The 21,857-nt window shown below is 43.7% G+C and overlaps 1 protein-coding gene across 2 annotated transcripts in view; it reads right to left on the reverse strand.

The window, feature by feature from the left end:
• LOC126199355 (cytochrome P450 6j1-like) overlaps window positions 1-21,857 on the reverse strand; it is a 92,755-nt gene that overhangs the window by 21,951 nt on the left and 48,947 nt on the right. For both annotated transcript variants that reach the window (XM_049936218.1, XM_049936217.1), the window contains exons 5-7: window positions 19,045-19,252; window positions 13,761-13,927; window positions 7,903-8,124 (exon numbers count right to left, since the gene is read on the reverse strand). In XM_049936218.1, the coding sequence (XP_049792175.1) occupies window positions 7,903-8,124; window positions 13,761-13,927; window positions 19,045-19,252 (597 nt within the window). The remainder of the gene's footprint in view (window positions 1-7,902; window positions 8,125-13,760; window positions 13,928-19,044; window positions 19,253-21,857) is intronic.

Here is a 21,857-nt window from a genome sequence, read left to right on the forward strand (position 1 = left end):
CATCGAACCCATCGTTCTACCATTCCTAGACCGGCAAGGGACCTTGCTGTTCCAACAGGACAATGCACGTCCGCATGTATCCCGTGCCACCCAACGTGCTCTAGAAGGTGTAAGTCAACTACCCTGGCCAGCAAGATCTCCGGATCTGTCCCCCATTGGGCATGTTTGGGACTGGATGAAGCGTCGTCTCACGCGGTCTGCACGTCCAGCACGAACGCTGGTCCAACTGAGGCGCCAGCTGGAAATGGCATGGCAAGCCGTTCCACAGGACTACATCCAGCATCTCTACGATCGTCTCCATGGGAGAATAGTAGCCTGCATTGCTGCGAAAGGTGGATATACACTGTACTAGTGCCGACATTGTGCATGCTCTGTTGCCTGTGTCTATGTGCCTGTGGTTCTGTCAGTGTGATCATGTGATGTATCTGACCCCAGGAATGTGTCAATAAAGTTTCCCCTTCCTGGGACAATGAATTCACGGTGTTCTTATTTCAATTTCCAGGAGTGTATAACGGTTCCGTTTTTTATTTACTGGGGTACAGAAAGCAAAAACCTGTTCCTATCAGCTTAATATCTGATAAATCGTGCATCGCAGATCGTTCAGGAAATCGGCCTCTTGCGAATGGTAGCTTGCGCCAGCTTGGCGCTGAAGTCGGGCGGCCACTACTTATGGATGATTCCGAGGGGTGGTGCCATTCACCATTATGTGGCAACTGCATCATTTTCACAGGGGCGGAGAATTTAATTCATCATACTTCAATAATCTGCTTGAGATATTTATAAATTATGTGCACAAACATTCCTCATGGATCAGGCTATCTACTAGTTAAAACCGTATCAAAATCCCCACAGTAACTTTTGCGATTAACCCAAGCATACCGGCAGAAACAAGGGCGGAGAATTTAATTCATCATACTTCAATAATCTGCTTGAGATATTTATACATTAGTCCGCATCTCGTGGTCGTGCGGTAGCGTTCTCGCTTCCCACGCCTGGGTTCCCGGGTTCGATTCCCAGCGGGGTCAGGGATTTTCTCTGCTTCGTGATGGCTGGGTGTTGTGTGCTGTCCTTAGGTTAGTTAGGTTTAAGTAGTTCTAAGTTCTAGGGGACTGATGACCATAGCTGTTAAGTCCCATAGTGCTCAGAGCCATATTTATACATTATGTTCACAAACATTCCTCGTGGATCAGGCTATCTACTAGTTAAAACCGTATCAAAATCCCCACAGTAACTTTTGGGATTAACCCAAGCATACCGGCAGAAACCACAGTGGGGTACTTGAGTTTATACAAGTTGTTCAAGAGAAAATATTAAATACTTTGAGAGGTGGTCGTATGAACCAAAACAAGTAATAAAGTCTAGTAAACATGGGCTCTAAAATTCATACCATAAAAGCTATGAGCACTTGTTCATCTTCGCTACTGTGAAACACATATCTTCTACCACAGGCTTTTTCTTTATTATGAGCGACCTCAGAATCCAGTAAACAAATTAGAATACATTACTCTGTTAGTGAGAGTATCCTTTCTTCCACGCTTCTGCCCGACGTCTTAGAGAATCACGTACTGTCTGTAAAACTCAAAGTCGGTCATGAATGCTGATGGCGCTGTCCTATACATTTCGTACACCATTAATGGGGCTTGCATATACCAAAGATTTCAAGTTTCCCCAGAATCACGTGTCCAAGGGATTAAGGTAGGAGGGGAAAGAGCTGGTCAATGTACTGTTTCGCCCGACCAGTCCATTACCCATTAATTGTCTGAATGAAGTGTTCTCGGACATTCAGGGAAAAAAGTGCTGGTACTCCAACACGCATGAATCACATCCTCAGCTGTTGTTCAAATGGTACCTTCTCTAGCAAGGCAGTCAGGTCGTTTTATAGGAACTGACGATACTTTACACCAATCAACATGTTTGGCAGTATGTAAGATGCTATGAGTCTATCGCCAATAATTCCTGCCCAAAACATTAACTGAAAATCGGTGCTGATGCCTTGGTTTTTCAGGTGCATATGGATTTGCATCAACCCACACCGTTGGTTATGAATACTGACAGTCCCATATCGCGCGGCATCAATCTGGTCTGCGAACAGTATCTTTGTCGTGAAAAGTGGATCTTCACCGCATCTTTGCTGAATCCATTGGCAGTACTTCGTTCTGGAGGGCTGATATTGTGGCCGAAGGGCTTGGACACGTTGTAGGTGATATGGACATACCAACTGTTCCTGCAGGATCGCTCAGACTAGAGGATGACCAACCCCGATAGACTCTACATGCACTAGGTCTAGGATCTTCTTCCACTCTCTCCACAACAGGAGTATTAAGGGTGCTATGTCCTCCACGGTCCATCGTTGTTGTAACTACGGAGTTCGAGTCTGCTAGTCTCCGAAAAAGATGGTCGAATACTTGTGCATGCTCTGGATATCTTGCAGCATACAGGACATGGGCTAGAAGGCTGCTTCCATTTGCCATACCATAACAGAAGATCATGTCTGCCATTTCCCGTTTGGAATAATAGCCCCTCTTAATGCTAGTAAGTGCAAACGTAAAACTACAATGTAAAGGCTTTTCACAAATTTATCACAACACAAAGTGGTTCCAGTACAAATAACGGTTTCGCTCCACTCACACAGAACTGTAAATACGGTTTACACTGACAGCGCTAACAGATCTTTAATACAAGTTGAATCCATGGACAATAACAGAGGAATGTTTCCTCATTTGTTTACTGCATTCTTTAGGTCGTTTGTAACAACAAAGAGCTCGCAGTCCAACAAATGTCTTTCACAGTAGCGAAGATGACCAAGTGCTCACACCTTAGAGGTCACTGAACATTTTCTTCTTGTTTTTGTCCTTACTATCGTCTCTGAATTCCTGGGATACGTTTTTTAATACCCTGTGCGTGATATATGGAAAACATAACCTATGGCTTCTGCTGTAGCTTTCTCTGATTCTGTTCAAAAGTTATACCTTCAACAAGGCATTGCCTATATAATGAGGTGACAAAAGTCATGGGTTAGCCGTATATATATATATATATATATATATATATATATATATATATATATATATGGCGGTATTATCGTGTACATGAGGTATAAAAGGGCAATGTATTGGCGGAGCTATCATTTGATCATTTGTACTCAGGTGGTTCATGCGAGAAGGTTTCCGACATGATTCTGGCCGCACTACGATGGCGGGAATTAACAGACTTTGAACGCGGAATAGTAATTGAAGATACATAATACATTCCATTTCGGAAATTGTCAGGGAATTCAGTATTCCGAGGTCCGCAGTGTCAGATTTTAGACGTTACCTCCCACAGGGACAACGCAATGGCCGATGGCCTTCACGTAACGACCGAGAGCAGCAATGTATGTGTACAGTTGTCAGTGCTAACAGACAAGCAACACTGCCTTAAATAACTGCACAAATCAATGTAAGAGGTGAGTGTAGGGTTCGAATGTGGTGCAGATCACACGAAATCGTGGACCCCAGCTAAACAAGGCACTGTGCGAGCTGGTGGTGGCTCCATAATGGTGAGGGCAGTGTTTATATTGGATGGACTGGGTTCTCTAGTCCAACTGAACTGACCATTGAATGGAAATGGTTATGTTCGGCTGCTTGGAGTTCATTTGCACCCATTTATGGATTTCAAGTTCCCAAATAACGACGTCATGTCACCGGGCCACAATAGTTCGCGATTGGTTTGAAGAACATTCTGGACAGTTCGAGCGAACGATTTGGCCACCCAGATCACACGACATGAATACTATTGCACATTTATGGGAAATAATAAATTAGTGCACAACATCCTGCAGTGGCAACACTTTCACAATTATGGACGGCTATAGAGGCAGCGTGGCTCAATATATCTACAGGGGACTTCCAATGACTTGCTGTGTCCGTGCCACGTTGAATTGCTGCACTACGCCGGGAAAAAGGAGGTCCAACACGATATTAGAAGGTATTGGCGTTGCAGCGATTTAATGCTGTTTGCAAAGGCACTCGCATCGTTGGGCGCCTGCCACAGCCCATTGGCGCCAAATTTCACCGCACTTTCCTAGCTGATACATTCTTCGTACCTCACATATTGATGTTCAGTTCGACCAGAGGACCTAGCCCATTCCATATAAACACAACCCACACCATTATGGAGCCACCACGGGCTTGCAGCCTTGTTGGCAACTTGGACCGATGGCTTAGTGGAGTCCGCGCCACACTCGAATCCTATCATCCGCTTTTATCAACTGAAATCGATACTCATCTGACCAGGCAACGGTTTTCCAATCATTTAGGGTCCAACCGATATGGTCAAGAGCCCAGGAGAGGCGATGCAGGCGATATCGTGCCGTTAGAAACGGCATTCGCGTCGGTCGTCTTCTGCTATAGCCCGTTAGCGCCAAATTTCACCACATTGCCCTAACGGATACGTTCGTCGTATGCCCCACATTGGTTTGCGCAGTTATATTACGCAGTGCTGCTTGTATTTTAGTACTGACAACTCTACGCAAACGCCGCTGCTCTCGGTCGTTAAGTTACGGTCGTCGGCCACTGCGTTGTCAGTGATGAGAGGTAGTGCCTGAAATCTGGAATTGTCGGCACACTCTTGACACTGTTGATCCCGGAATATTGATTTCCCAACGATTTCCGAAGTGGAATGTTCCGCGCGTCTAGAAGCAACTGCCATTCCGCGCTCATAGTCTACCCGTCCTGTGGCCATAGTCACGTCGGGAAGCTATTCACACGAATCACGTAAGAACAAATGACAGCTCCGCTAGGATACCGTCATTTCCTAACTTGAGTACGCGGTACTACATGAGCACATCGCTATCCCCATAACCTTCAGCGTATATCCAACTAATAATGATAGGAGATACTGCGTACAAGTGGCAAGCACTACTCTGAGATAAGAACTCGGGCGCGCCGGGCCGCATCAGACTATTATCTGGAATGCGTTATTTATTCGTAAACGCCTTCACAATTATTTTCGTGTTTTTTTTTAATTTTTTAATTTGTTTTTTATAAATTGTGAAGTCAGAATTCTGTAAAATATGTATGGACTGGTTCCATGCCCAGTTGGCTCTGGGTTCCATAGTTCCATGGAATATGATAAATAAATGAAACACAAATGGGAACCGAAAATCAACAGTTGCTCGACAGATCCTGAAACATTTCAACGTAGTTAACGATTTCTTTCTGGCGCTGAGCATTGTGTTTCTCGGTGTGGGGCGGAACTAGTATTCATAGTCTCCGTCATCTGGACGCTCTGCTTTTCCTGTTTATCGCCTTGGAGCGATGGTCGTATTGAAACGCTCTAGGCTGCTATTTTAAAATAGTGACCTTATAGTCTAGTCTTTTAAAACTACGAGAAGTCACATAAAATAATTTTACAATAAATTAATCAAAAATTATGTGGTACTTCATTTGTTCAGAAAGCTCCGTCGTTGAAGGGCCACACAAAATCGTATTAAACTGTTCGTTACACCTGGCTGGTCGTTAATACCTCATACCTCACTGTATTGCTGGTAGCACGAATGGTAGGGTCGAGCGTGAGCCACCGCTGATACACGCCAGCATCAGCCTGTTTCGTAGATCTCGTAAACAGAAACAAAAATGCGTTATTTTATAAGTTTTGTGGTTTTTGTTACTTTTCATGTTTAATTTCAGGATGAATCATTATATTATCACTGAGTGTACGTATTTATCTCTTTGCTAGACTGTCTTACTTAACTGTTATGATTTCATACGGTTGACTTTGTCTATTACTTCTCCGACTTTTTATTATAATTCTCTTATATTGTCTTATTAATGACCACCAATATCTGTTTGTTTATATTTTTATACCTCGTTTGCATATCTAATGCCCTACATCTGTTTACGTATATGTTTTATATGTTATAACAACATTTTATTGGCTTTCCTTTTTCGTTATAACATCATCGACAGTTGTATGCTGGACTGTTGTACAGGTGCCTGAAGATGACGCTAAAGAAGTGTCCAAAATGGTTGCTTAAATAAAATTTTTTTAGGAAGAATTACAGCTGTTGGTATCGTGTTCCTTCGAGTTATTTATCAGCTTCTGTCCCACATTCACATTTGCAGGGTGCCCTAAAATTCCCCTTACAAACTTCTGTGTCTTTTGGAGGGTAGTGAGTGGACAATATTTTGAATTGGAACCCATATCCGGAAACGTACCGTTTCCGTGGTACAGCCGTTTGAAAACGTGTTTGCTAGGTAGGTATACAGCAGGGTAGTCACGGTGGGGCGTGCGTACGGCGGATCGGCTTATGTCATTGGGCGTGTCGTTGGATGCTGTGCCACTGAAGTCGGTCAAGGCATGTGGTTTCAGCATGACGGCGCATCCGCTCACTTTTCACGTCATGTTCGGGACACAGATGGATAGGAACATGTGGTCCAATCAAAAGGCCTCCACGGTCACCGGATTTGACTGCGTGGGACTGTTTCTTCAGGGATCGAATGAAGAGCTTATAGTTTATAAGATTCTCGTGGAGACAGAAGAAGATCCAATGGCACGAGCTGTGGTCGCTGCAGGACAGACAGCAGAGATATCATGTGTGAGAAAGCGTGTGTACCACATCATTCGTAGGTACAATTGTAAGTAGGTTGTTTAGGTTTTTATGTTGGTAACGCCACGAAGTGCTCTGTATGAAAATCGCTGACTGCGCTGTGTGCAGTCTGTCGCTGGTTGGACCCATTGTTGGAATATTCGCTTGTGTAGTGTTGGGCAGTTGGATGTGAACAGCGCGTAGCGTTGGGCAGTTGGAGGTAAGCCGCCAGCAGTGGTGGATGTGGGGAGAGAGAAGCCAGAGTTTTGAGAGGTTACTATGAGCGAACGATTTGGACGTGTGTCCGTCAGAAAAAGGAAATTTGTAAGACTGGATGTCCTGAAATGATACATGTATTATGACTTTTGAACGTTATTAAGGTAAATACCTTGTTTGTTCTCTATCAAAATCTTTCATTTGCTAACTATGCCTATCAGTTGTTAGTGCCTTCAGCAGTTAGAATCTTTTATTTAGCTGGCAGTATTGGCGCTCTCTGTATTGCGGTAGTTCGAGTAAGGAAGATTTTTGTGAGGTAAGTGATTCATGAAAGGTATAGGTTATTGTTAGTCAGGGCCATTCTTTTGTAGGGATTATTGAAAGTCATACTGCTTTGCGCTAGAAATATTGTGCGTCAGTTTACTGATGATCAGAATAAGTAAAGAGAGAACTGTCTGAGTACATTCAGTTTTGCTCAGCTGTTTGAAAATCAAATAACGTAAGAGTTTTTCCAGCACTGCCATTCTGCACATACAAAGGGGACGTTTCACAATGTGTGCACCGAACTTGGTGGTTGCCACATCGAACCGTACTTCTAATGGATCAGAATCCTAAGCCTCCTTTGAAAAGGACAAAACTGTTTTAAGTTTAACTGTTACGCGCAGTGTTTATGAGGAGTAATTAAGTTTTCTTTTTGTTTGTTTCGTTATTAATGAGTGGAATTGTAAAACAGGTTATGTAGTTTGTTATGTTTAATAAATTACTACTTGTCACACTACCATCTTGTTTTCAAATGGTTTTGGACGGAAATGATACGTTTACGGACATGAGCTGGAATTCAAAATATTATCTACTCAGTTCCCTCTACGAGTCCTAGAAGTTTGGAATGGCTTGCGCATGGTGGATCCACAAAAAATGTTACGTAAGTAGTGGAAAGCAGAGTTTTTCGGAAGACAGGAGGTACAAAATCAAGAAAATATATCTAATGAAGAGAGTAAAATACGGGTCAACGAAAAAAAGTGTGGAGATTTGAAGGAAAGTGCAGGGAAAGGAAGCGGGCGGGTGCAGTGATGGGACATACCATGCGCGGACCCACGCGTGACGTTGTTTGCGCTAACCTGAGACCACCATGTCGAGGTAGGTGCAGTCGTGGATGGCGTCGTACCCCAGCTGGCCGCCGTGTCTGCCCACCGCCTCGCGCAGCTCCTGGCGCAGCCGCTGCTGGATGTCCGGGTTGAGCGCCAGCTGGTACAGCGTGAACGACATGGCCGTGGCGCTCGTGTGGATGCCGTCAGTCATGAACGTCATCACCTGCGCCGCTATATCCACGTCCGTGAAGACTGCAACAGCATTCGCCAACGAGGAGGCGCAGAGGTTGAAACGGTCGAGTAATGGGCACAAACTCTCGTCTCAGTGTCCGAATTGAAATTTCTAAATTAATTCGTCAAAGATTTAGAGAGTTTCTTCTACAAGGACTCTGTCGATTCCTATCCCCCATAACTACTGAAGCTTTCGATACCAAGCATCGACTTTGAGCAGTGACATCATCATTGTGGCGAATCTCATCTACATCGAATATGGTGGCTATTACGTCACTCACGAAAAGTGGCACACAACAACAACAACAATTTCGTTTTACAAATATATTTGAAATTATCTAAAAACGATGATGAAACTAACGTGACCCCCAAGAGAATTTGGGGGTTATGGGTGGGAACGAATCGAACAAATGACTTTCCAGTCACATACGAATACGAACCAAAACAAAAATTAAACAAATCCCCATTAAACTATCTTTCAGGAGTACAACCGAGCAGTCAGGGGATGTCTTCGGCAGCTGCCAATATTTCTACAGGTGCACACTCTGTCATTCTCAGAGGACAAATGCAACGAGAAAGCGCTGTGCAAGACAATTGAAGCCCCCCCCCCCTTACACGCACACACATAATCACACACACACACACACACACACGCACAGACACACTCTAAATACTAGCGCGACCACACAACGAAAGATGAGCAAAGTCAGAAGTTATCGATAATGAATAGCATTAAGTCTGTCCCCTTGTCGTTTGACTAGGGAGAGGGCAGGATTACACGCAGGATCTAAGCAAACTCTTCCATCTCTATTCATACGGTCACTTGCTAATCTAATCTCAACTCCTCTCTATTCGGGTATAACATGTACTCAGCACTCTAGGAGATTTTTTGCCACACACTCCATTAAAGAGTGACATAGTAGGCCTCAGCCCGCACTGTCGTCAATGTCCTGACTGCGCTGTGCACGCCACACTTTCATCCGCACCTCGTGACAGGACATCTGCTGGGACGCGATAAACTTTCGACATAATGGTGAGCCCATAGCAAGCAGACAGCATTCGGTCGGCACTCACATGACTGGAAACAGCGACAGCATTGAAGTAAAATCAGGTCTTTTCGCATTACCTTTTTATGCGAACTTGCCGTGGATAATGCTGAGTCTTTGGTGTAATTTTCAGTTACTTCAGAACACGCGCTGATCGATATCTCCCTCCGAGACAGATATCCGCCTGTAAATTCAAGTGACTTACAAACATCTACTCTCAGTCGAATTTAAATTTCTAAGCAGTTTATAAAGTGATTTTTATGTAATCTTGTAATGTTGAGAAGGAATGTTCAATATTCTGACTTGATGTCTGTTTATAACCATAGCGACTAACTTGTATATCAGATCTGTTCATATATTGCACAGCGTTTTTCATACATCTAGACTTCGAGATTTCATCATCTTACGTAATTTTTTATTGAAAAATTCTACCACGTGTACCTTCCCTCCGAGACTGAGTTGTTTCATGCAAAGAGTGCTCCATTCACTTACATTGTATTTCGCTCATGTGCTACGTAGCACACTCTTGCCGCGTTTGCATTTATCTTTCGTAAGAAATTTCAGCAACTTAAGTAAGACGACGTTAAATGGAGGCGAATACGATGTCATCGTAAATTATTCCTTTCATTACACAGGCTCCCTATTTTCCTGTTATCAGATGGTGTAGGCAACAGATTACTAAAACGTCTGTCTTGCACAACTTTACATCTACATCTACGTGATTACTCTGCTATTCACAATAATGTGCCCGGCAGAGGGCTCAATGAACCACCTTCAAGCTGTCTCTCTTCCATTCCACTCTCTAAGCGCGCTGGAGAAACGAGCACTTAAATTTTTCTGTGAGAGCCCTGATTTCTCTTATTTTATCGTGATGATCATTTCTTCCTATGTAGGTGTGTGCCAACAGAATGTTTTCGCAATCTGAGGACAAAACTGGTGATTGACATTTCATGAGAAGGCACCGACGCAACGAAAAACGACTTTCTTCAATGACTACCACTCCAATTCACGTATCATGTCTGTGGCACTATCTCCCCTATTTTGCGACAATACTGCAGTTTGATACCGTAACAAATGAGCCTACAGTCTTTGTTGTTTTTCAGTTCTCAATTATATTACTTCCGAGTAACTCCCCCCGCCCCACCTTTCTCTTTTGTTGCGCTTTGAGCATGGTTTGGCATCTCCGACCTAAGCTTTCGCGGTCAGATTGTGTTATTAACATTACAGTTTTACTGTTTGGTGATATATTTCAGAGCATAAGCCACGTTCAACGTCTTTTATGAACGGTCAGCTATAGTTTAGCAAGGAGCAGCAGGCTTACAACCAAAAGAGCATATGTTTTTATTTATGTTAATGTACAGAGAGCGTGAATGAACTGTTGTAACACGTACAGCAGCAGCTTTGTCTGGCAAAATCGCACTCCTAGCCACACGCAAACACATTGGCTCCCAATTTGCAAGAGCGCTAGATACGCTGTGGTGATCTGCTGCTGTTTTCACAGATTTGCCAACAAGGCAGTCAGCAAAAAAAGTATCCTCTTTGAGTGCCTCATTGCAAATACGTGCAGCATTGCAGTACATTCACACGCTTTCTGAACGATCACCAACGGTACTAGGAGGTCGCAAGATGAAACAGAACAACAGAAAATATGGTTATAGTCAATTAAGTTGCGGAACTTCACAAATGAGCTGTTTACAACAGTGCTGTACATACACAACGTTTGGAGAAATGTTGTAGAATCTACGAGGGCGTTCAATAAATAATGCAACTTTTTTTTCTCGGCCAATTCTGGTTGAAAAAAAATTTTAGTACTGTCTGTGATATCCTCAGACATCACCGCGTCACCTCAAATAGATCCAGTAACTTACGGTAGATGGCGGCGCTGTAACTAGTCTGCAACTGAGGTGCCTTCCAAGTAAAGAGTAGTTATTGAACTTCCTTTGGCGGAAAACCAGACAATCGCAAATATTCATAGTCGTTTGCAGACACTAGACACCAGGAGGTGGATAAATGCATGGTAAGTCCCTGGGCGATGTTTCTGTCATCTACAGAACTTGGTGAATGAAGTCTGTGTGATCTCCTATGAGCACGCCGACTGCACATGTCTGTGACGCCTGCAATGTTGCAACGTGAGTACTCTCTTATTCGAGATCATCAATGAATAACAGCGCAGTGCCATGATTGACATCTCTGTTGGTAGTGATGACACACTTGTCCTCCAGTTAGTGTATTCAAAGTTTTGTGCCCGTTGGGTTCTTCGAAGTCTAACTGAAGGGCATAAAGAGGATAGAAAGAATATTTGTGCCGAATTGCTAGCTCGTTATCAGCCCGTCGGTGACGATCTCCTGTCACACATTGTTACAGGCAATGATACATGGATTCGCAACTTCGAACCTGAAACAATATGGCAATCCATGGAGTGGCACTACATGGTGTCTCCTTCGAAGAAGAAGTTAAAACTCTCAGATGGTAAAGTCATTGTTACAGTGTTTGAGCCGTGGCTGGCTCATGCTATGCATTGGATTAAACCTTGGTTGCTATTCTGTGTTTACTCTCCCGCAGTTATTGCGATTATGCACCTTTGACTATCTTTGGCCTGGCGTTTATAGTTTCCAGCTGGACTGTGTGCAGGCAGTTGGTCGGTTGGCGCGGAGCAGCGAGGAAATATCCACCGCGCATAGTTTGGCTGCCCCCCCCCCCCCCTCCCCACCTGGTGGCCTCTATGCGGTGTCAGAGTGTGTGGTGCTGTTCCCATTGCTAGGAGGTTCGTAGCTCACAGGTTCTGGACATGAAAGTTGATTTCTGACTTAATCTACCAGCAAGTCACGACTGTTCACATTGTGTCGTTTGGAGTTCGTTGTCAGCTGTTGGGATATTCCCGAGAGCAACAACGTGTGTTTTCAAGTTGGCAAATTTTAGCCACCCTCCAGTGGAGTTTAACAGTACTTGGTTATTTGAATTGAAGTGCACCAGCCGAATCTTCTGCCTAGTGGCCGTTAAGGTTCCGATTCCTGCCCTCGCCGTTGACGTAAATTCAAACAGTGTATTTTCCTCGTCGTGTTGTCGCTGTCCAGCATGGTGTGTAGTTTGACAGCTCAATGTATAATTGGTTGTCTGCACCAATGCCTTCTACGTTGTTCCATTGAACTCCCTGTTGTGTGCTGGTTGGATGAAGCGGAGATTAGCTTGTCGGTGGGTCCGTTGACTGTCGGTCGGTTGGGATGTCGTCGGATCGACAATGGTTGGGCCGGCTGCCTGTCCCACCTACATGAGCGTTAGTGTTTGAATTCCAGGCTGACCCTCAGAACTTCTGAGTGCCCTTGGGTGTACTGCCTTTTCTTGTTTGTTTTTATTGTTTGTACTTGTATGGCTTCCAGCCGATTTTTAGATTAAGGTTGTTTTGCCTTTTAAGGCGTCAGATGGTTTGGACCTTCAGCCTAATTTAAGAACTGTTTTACGTAAAGCCTATGGCATTTTTAAAATTAATAGTATTGAGTCTTGAGTGTTGGGCCTTCAGACGATTTTCAGTTTAAGTTGTTTTGAATTTAAGTTGTTTTGCTCTTAAAGTGTCGGATTCTTGGGACCTTCAGGCGATATTAAATTTGTTTGCTCTTAAAATGTCAGATATTTTGGGCCTCAGCCTAATTAAGGAACTGTTTTAAGATAATGCATTGCCTTTTAAATTTCTGATTTTGCTTGAGCTTTAAGTTATTGGCTTTCAGTCGTTTTTAAATTAAAGTGGTCTTGCCCTTAAGGCATGAGATTGTATGGCGCATTCAGCCGCTAATTAAGTTCCAAAACTAAAACTGTGTTTTTTTTAAAGAAAAAATTGTTCTTGTAATGTTTGATCACATAAAAGGTTATTTGTTCGAGTGTAACTGACAGCCGCTTATTTTGGCCCCTTTCCACAACTTAAACTACCTGTCCTGTCCAGCGGGTTCAGCAGGGCGTTTCAGTGTTCTGGGTCTCTGAAGTTATTATGTTCGATGTCCTCTCTAATGGTCAAACGATCAACTGCGAACTCCATCGTGAGTCTCCTACAAAACTAATGAAACGATTACAGCTCCTTCGTGGCCACAAAAATGCTAATGCCCTTTTCCCCCTCCACGATAATGCAAGGCCGCACACAAGTCTGTGCATCCGAGAGGAGATCACAAAAAGCCGGTGGACTATTTTTCCTCATTCACCCTACAGCCCAAATCTCGCACCTTCCGACTTCCATCTCTTTGGCCTGCCGAAGCGTGGGCTCCGTGGTAAGCACTACAGTAACCGTGGTGAAATTATAGATGCTGCAAGAACTTGGTTGAAATGCAGACCAACAGAATGGTAGCATGATGGCATTCAGGCCCTCAGATTAAGGTGGCGTTAGTGCATGCAACTGAGAAGATTAAGTTAAGAAATAGGGTTTCATAGCCAAAGACTGGGGGAACAATATAGTGATACATCGTGAATAAGATAGTCCTGCTAGGAGAAAAAATGTGTTGCACTACTTATCGAACGACCCTAGTACAATATCGTCTGTAGACAGTAGTGTCAGTCCAGTGTTTATGTAATCCTTGGCCTCGTAACATATTGGCACGTCTGTGGAGATCCACAGCCGAGTGTACTTACAGCTCCTGTCGGCGAGTACCTGCCCCGCGCCGTCCAGGTATCCCTTGGTCTTGAGCTCCACCAGCATCTGCAGGTAGTCGTTGCGGTAGACACCCTCGTGCTGGCGGCGGGCCACCGTCTGGGTCACCACAGTTTTCAGGAACTTTTCGAGGTCCTCGGGCATCAGCCTGCGTTGTAGAAGCGTAAGCAGTTAAGTTGCCGGAACGTTCACGAACGAAAAGTTGCAACCACGAGGTGGACACCGACAGTACTATTACACCACTGGCCATTAAAATTGCTACACCAAGAAGAAATGTAGATGATAAACGGGTATGCATTGGACAAATATATTATACTAGAACTGACATGTGATTACATTTTCACGCAATTTGGGTGCATTGATCCTGAGAAATCAGTACCCAGAACAACTACCTCTGGCCGTAATAACGGCCTTGATACGCCTGGAAATTGAGTCAAACATAGCTTGGATGGCGTCTACAGGTACAGCTGCCCATGCAGCTTCTACACGATACCACAGTTCCTCAAGAGTAGTGACTGGCATATTGTGACGAGCCAGTTGCTCGGTCACCATTGACCAGACGTTTTCAATTGGTGAGAGATCTGGAGAATGTGCTGGCCAGGGCAGCAGTCGAACACATTGTGTATCCAGAAAGGCCCGTACAGAACCTGCAACATTCCGTCGTGCATTATCCTGCTGAAATGTAGGGTTTCTCACGGGTCGTAACACATCTGAAATGTAACGTCCACTGTTCAAAGTGCCGTCAATGCGAACAAGAGGTGACCGAGACGTGTAATCAGTGGCACCCCATACCATCACGCCGGGTGATACGCCAGTATGGCGATGACGAATACACGCTTCCAATGTGCGTTCACCGCGATGTCGCCAAACACGGATGCGACCATCATGATGGTGTAAACAGAACCTGGATTCATCCGAAAAAATGACGTTTTGCCATTCGTGCACCCAGGTTCGTCGTTGAGTACACCATCGCAGGCGCTCTTGGCTGTGATGCAGCGTCAAGGCTAACCGCAGCCATGGTCTCCGAGCTGATAGTCCATGCTGCTGCAAACGTTGTCGAACTGTTCGTGTAGATGGTTGTCTTGCAAACGTCCCCATCTGCTGACTGAGGGATCGAGACGTGGCTGCACGATCCGTTACAGCCATGCGGATAAGATGCCTGTCATCTCGACTGCTAGTGATACGAGGCCGTTGGGATCCAGCACGACGTTCCGTATTACCCTCCTGAACCAACCGATTCCATATTCTGCTAACAGTCATTGGATCTCGAACAACGCGAGCAGCAATGTCACGATACGATAAACCGCAATCGCGATAGGCTACAATCCGACCTTTATTAAAATTGGAAACGTGATGGTACGCATTTCTCCTCCTTACACGAGGCATCACAACAACGTTTCACCAGGCAACGCCGGTCAACTGCTGTATGTGTATGAGAAATCTTTTGGAAACTTTCCTCATGTCAGCACGTTGTATGTGTCGCCACCGGCGCCAACCTTGTGTGAATGCTCAGAAAAGCGAATCATTTGCATATCACAGCATCATCTTCCTGCCGGTTAAATTTCGCGTCTGTAGAACGTCATCTTCATGGTGTCGCAATTTTAATGGCCAGTAGAGTACATCTGACAGAAGCGAGCTGACGAAAGTCTGGACGTTTCAGCGGGCTTGCGAGAAACCCCTGGGCAGAATGCAGCCCTCAGTTATCAGTCTCTTAGTTACACTGATATCCATTAAAATTGCAACACCAAGAAGACGGCAGGCATCAAACGCTGAAATAGCATGGAGTGTATTAGCTGCTTGGATATGCAAATGATTAGCACTTCACCACCTCCAGACAAAGTAGACAGAAGTAATGCCACTTACGTTATGTGAAGATGGAAATATTACGCTGCAAACATTTTTTTCCTTTCTAAGTGATGCGACCCGCCACGAATTCGTCGTCTGTTCCAACCCTTTCATCTCAGAATAGCACTTACATTATACGTCCTAAATTATTTTCTGGATGTATTCCAGTCTCTGTCTTCCTCTGCACAGCAGCTACAGCTCTCTCTCATACCCTGGAAATTATTCAGTGATATCTTAACAGATGACCTACCGTACTATCCCTTCTTATTTCAATGTTTACCATAAATTCCTTTCACTGCCGATTTTCCAGAGAATCTCCTCATTCCTTACCTTATCAGTCCAGCTAATTTTAACATTCTTTTGTAACACCACAACTCAAATGCTTCGGTTCTCTTCTTTGCCAGTTTTCCCAGAGTCCACGTGTCACTACCACACAATGCTGTGCTCCAAACGTACATCCTCAGAAACTACTTCTTCAAATTAAGGCGTACGTTTGATACTAGCAGACTTCTCTTGGTCAGGAAAGGCCTTTTGCCAGTGCTAGTCTGCTTTTTATGTCATCCTTGCTCCGTCTGTCTTGCACTATTTTATTGCCTAGGTAGCAGAATTCCTCAACTTCATCTAATTCGTGAACGATTCTGATGTTAAATTCCTCGCTGTTCTCATTTCCGCTACTTCCCATTACTTTCATTTTTCTTCGATTCACCCTAAGACCTTATTCTGTACAAATTAAACTGTTCATTCCCTTTAGTAGATCCTGTAATTCTTCTTCACTTTCACTGAGGAGAGCAATGTCATCAGCGAATCTGATCATTGATACCATTTCACCCTGAACTTTAATTCCACTCTCATAGCTTACTTTTATTTCTGCCATTCTTTCTTCGAAGTATAGACTGAACAGTAGAGGCGTTGGATCGTAGGTCGCCAGACTCATACATTCTACACACCAACATAAACAGTTTTGTTCCCATTTCCAACAACGATTTTAGAAATCCTAGTGGGATCTTATCTACCCCTTCTGCCTTATTTTATCTTAAGTCGTCCAGTGCTCTTTTATATTCTGATTCTAATACAGAATCCCCTATCTCTTCCCTACCGACTTCTGTTTCTTCTTCTATCACGTCATGAGACAAGTCTTCCCCGACACAGAGGCCTTCAATGTAATCTTTCCACCTATACACTCTCCTCTGTATTTAACCTCGGAATTTCCATTTTACTCTTAATATTGCCATCCCTGCTTTTAATTTCACCAAAGATCATTTTGACTTTTCTATTTGATGATGCAGATTCCATTATCAACCGTAACTTCAGAGTTACCTCTCTGGTACCGTTACCTTTCCTAACGTTCGGTTTTCAGCCAATCAGTAAATATGGACCGCAGGAAGCTTATATGCAATGTAATATCAACCTTTTGCCCACATAGAAGAAACCAAATCCACAATTGTAGCTAAACCTGAGCCACAAATGGCGAGAATCTTCAACACATTCGTTTTCGAAGCAAATGTAATTGCAGTTACCTAAATATTCCTGTATTAGAAAGTCGAGTGATGTGTAAGAATGAGCAAGTCGCTAGACTCCATAAAATTGTTTAAGTATCACGGAAAGTACCTATGATAATGACAACACAGAACAGAAGAAATATATGCTTGTCATACATGAAATATGTGTTTATATTCTCTTCATTTTAGCTGTATAAGTTGTAAGTAGATACATATTCAAAGGTATTTCTTCATGAATAATTTGTAGATCCTGTTACTGAATGAATGTTATTAGGCTGATTTTACATGTATTTCACGATAGCTCACGTCGCTTGTTAATTTACTAACGTATGTAACGCAAAAATATAACAATTATTTCGTTAACTAAGTGATTGCGTTCTCACGCTTGGAGCACTAGTGTCCCTCCAGCTGTCAAACAGTAACAACTTTCGCACTCGAGTGTGTCGTGACTGTATGTGTTAGACTCTAGCACATCATTAGACGCCGCCTCTGCTCAGTTAGAGAGTTCAATAATTATACGTGAGTGATGGTGTTCCAGTCTCTTGACAACCCGTGACCATTAATTTTGTTTTCAGACGGGGAGAGATATGTAGGACGTAGTGCCCAAGAGAACAGCTGCAATCCATTTGTATCGAGGTAGGTTGGGACAGTATGAGTTAATACGATGTCTTGCGTTATCTTGTTGAAAGATAACATCACGGGGACTTCGAATATAGTGTACAGCCACCGGCCTTATCATAACTCTAACGGCTACTGTTAAATTATCAGCTATGAGAGCTACAGGAGAGTGTGTTAATTACGGAGTGGCACACCATACCATCGCGCCTGACGCTGAGCCTGTGTTACGATGGCGAATGCAATATGGCAAAGTTCGTTCTCTCGGAGACCCCATACACGGCTTTGTCCATGTGCCAGTTCTGCAAGGTTCGCAGAAGAGCTTCTGGGAAGTTTGTAAGGTAGGAGACGAGGTACTGGCAGAATTGAAGCTGTGAGGACGGGTCGTGAGGCGTGCTTGGGTAGCTCAGTTGGTAGAGCAGTTGCCCGCGGAAGGCAAAGGTCCCGATTTCGAGTCTCGGTCCGGCACACTGTTTTAATCTGTCAGGAAGTTTCAGCCCTGCAGGATTCATGGTATCAATTCCCTCCAGTACTACTTCACATATATAAGTCAAGTCCATGCCAGGTAGTGTTACGGTACTTCTGCGCGCTGCACGATATTATGCAGGTGTATCAGTTTCTTTGGCTCTTCTGTGTAGTATTGTAATTTATATCATGACTAAACAGTACTTGTTAGTCCACCATTTAAATCTATTTTCGTGCTTAGATTGAGTGAATCATCATTTCATTGCGATATAATCCTTTGATGTTGGCTACGTCAACCATTCAGTATTATGTATATAACCTTCTTTATTGTTTTATTATTTACTGCATTGCAATCACTGTTTTTTAAATTCGCATTACTTGTTGATGCTTGGGTAAATTTGAGTAAAGTATCGCAGGATACAACTATTTCTGTGGCTGATTAGCTGCTGGGCACGAAAGCAGACATGTACAGCTCGAGCCTATGATGCTGCTGGAGCCAATATTCCTAACAGAGTCGTCATTGCGAAACTGACTCTGACACTTAATCTCGTCACATGGATTTACATTTTAAACAGAATTAGGCAGGTCCATTCCAACTGAAGGCAGAGAAATATTTTTAATTTTATTCTGGACAATACGCCCTGGACAGAAAATGAATGCCTAGTGTATGTAAAAGTATATTCGTCTATGAGTATGGAAAGTTGACGACATCCTAAATATGTATGGCATATCTGTGACGCTGAACTATTAGGTTTGTTCTGTATCAGACTATTTGAATATTTTATTGTTACTTTATGGGCTGACCTGTCGGCTACACCAGCGACAGAAGCAGGCAACCTACCTGAGGCGTAGCATAATGGCCAAGGACGGGAATGTTGTGATGAACATGAACTTGAGGAAGGTCACGAAGCCGGGCTGGAAAAGCTTGCGGAACAGCTGCAGCATTTGCGCCTTCGGGTCCTCCAGGGCGTCTCCTTTGATCCCCAGCGCGCAGGAGGCCACCACGTCCGTCATATACCGCAAGCACACTTCTCTTGCTTCCATACCATCTGAAACATGCATCGATCCTTTTTACATCTGCTGTTGCGAGAAGACAATTGTCACTTCCATCAAAATAAGGGGTTATTTTAAGAACCACTTATGAATCACATAGTAGTTTATTCACATCAAATGGACCTGGCTATTTTTTATTCCTTCGCAGAAATATCAGTACAAAGAAAAATGTACAGAATACAAGAAGATTACTCCATGAATGACCAAATCAGATAACCTCAAGAACATCTAAAGTACAATGCCTCACAAAAGTAGTGAAGCACCCAGAAGATAAGATGTCAGAGTAATTTCATAAACATACGCACCATCGGTGGGTATGTAAATGATTATGGTTGCAATTTTCTGTGACTGATAGAATGGTCATTAGTGTTGTTCACACACCTGGTGGGGTATATAATGGGCGCGACGAGGTCAGATGATGAACGGTCACTGTGAAGGGTACGAACATGATACGTACTTGTATGAGACAGCATTATCAGTATCTGGAAAAGTTTTAAACAGTACGAAATGTCTCCTTAGAAAAATTATCAATGACTGTGCTAGTAAACTTCTACGTTATTTATACAAAGACAGCTGAGTAAAACTGAACGTACTCAGACAGTTCTCTTTATTTATTATGATCATCACTAAACTGACACACAATATTTTTTTAGCGCAACGCAATCTGACTTTCAATAATCCGTACAAAAGAATGGCCATGACTAACAATAACCTATACCTTTCATGAATCACGTACCTCAAAAGTTACTCAAACTACTGTAATATAGCGAGCGCCAATACTGCCAGCTAAATAAAAGATTCTATCTACTGAAGGCACTAACTACTGAGAGGCATAGTTAGCAAATAAAAGATTTTGATAGAGAGCAAACAATGTATTTACCTTAATAATGTTGAAAAGTAATCAATGGCTCTGAGCACTATGCGACTTAACTTCTGAGGTTATCAGGCGCCTAGAACTTAGAACTAATTAAACCTAACTAACCTAAGGACATCACACACATCCATGCCCGAGGCAGGATTCGAACCTGCGACCGTAGCGGTCGCTAGGTTCCTGACTGTAGCGCCTAGAACCGCACGGCCATACCAATTCATGACATACATCTTTACAAATTTCCTTTTTTTGGCGGACACACGTCCGGATGGTTCGCTTATAGTAACCTCTCAAAACTCTGGCATCTCTTTGTCCACATCCACCACTGCTGGCGGCTCACCTCCAACTGCCCAACGCTAAGCGCTGTTCACATCCAACTGTCCAACACTACACAAGCGAATATTCCAACAATGAGTCCAACCAGCCACAGACTGCACACAGCGCAGTCAGCGATTTTCATATAGAGCGCTACGTGGCGTTTCTTACATAAAAATCTAAACAGCCTACTTACAGGGGGCCTCATTGTGCGTCTCCATTTGGCTAGCTGGTCGAATTGTGCAATATACAGTTTTACAGGGAATTCGGATATGACAGTTGCCCGTTGACACCATGGGACTGTGAGGACGGGCACATTCGTTGCATGATCCCTGTCGACCACGTCGGACTACCACAGAGAGTGATTGCCTTATTGCTTACCTAGCACATCGTAACCTCTTGACATCTTTGCCTGCCATCCGAGAGCAAGTAATGGATGCCCCGCAACATTCTGTGTCATGTCATATCATTGGTCGAAGACTAGGAGCAGACGGACTAGGGAATTGCTGCATATGCAGGAAATTACTGACCATGTACAGACTGTCGTTAACACCACGGCTCAACACGGCTGCGTTCGGATTGGTGTCGTGACTGGGAAACATGGACTTTTGATGAATGACGTCGCATGAATCAAGTTCCTGGACTACCCCAGATGATCTTCGTAGGAGTGTATGGCGGCGACCTGCGAAGGGGCGCGACTCTTTCAATGTTTTGGAGTAGCACAGCGGTATAGTGTTTGTTATCATGGAGTGGGAAGCCATCAAGTGTGACTTCAGGTCACGACTGGTAGCGATTAAGGGAGATATAACAGAACTTTGGTAGGGCACGGACATCTCGGATACTCAAGCGTTACATCTCATGTGACGTATCGTGGTGCCGTTTTTCACTAGAACAATGCTCGTCCACAGGTGGAATATGTCTCTACGAACAGTCTGATGACGAGGTACTCCAGTGGTCAGTAATATCTCCAGACCGTGTATGGGACGTGATCTCCGCCCTAGTATCAGCAGGTGTTGTTGTGGTGGTGTTAACTCTGAAGACTGGTTTGATGCAGCTCTCCATGTTGCTCTATTCTGCACGAATCCCTTCATCTCCGAATAACTACTGCAACATACATTCTTCTGAATATGTCAACTGTATTTATCTTGGGGTCTCTCTCTACGACTTACACCCCCTCCCCTCCCCACACACACATACACTTCACTCCAGTATTAAGTTGGTGATCCCTTGATGTCTCAGTATGTGCCCTCTCAACAAATCTCTTCTTCTAGTCAAATTATGCTATAAATTTCTTTTCTCCAAGATTCTGTTCAGTACCTCCTCATTAGTTATGTGATCTACCCCTCTAATCTTCAATATTCTCTTGTAGCACTACTTTTCAAAAGTTTATATTCCCTTCTTGTTTAAACTGTTTA

Source organism: Schistocerca nitens, chromosome 8 (genome assembly GCF_023898315.1).
Source record: "Schistocerca nitens isolate TAMUIC-IGC-003100 chromosome 8, iqSchNite1.1, whole genome shotgun sequence".
Taxonomy (NCBI): domain Eukaryota; kingdom Metazoa; phylum Arthropoda; class Insecta; order Orthoptera; family Acrididae; genus Schistocerca; species Schistocerca nitens.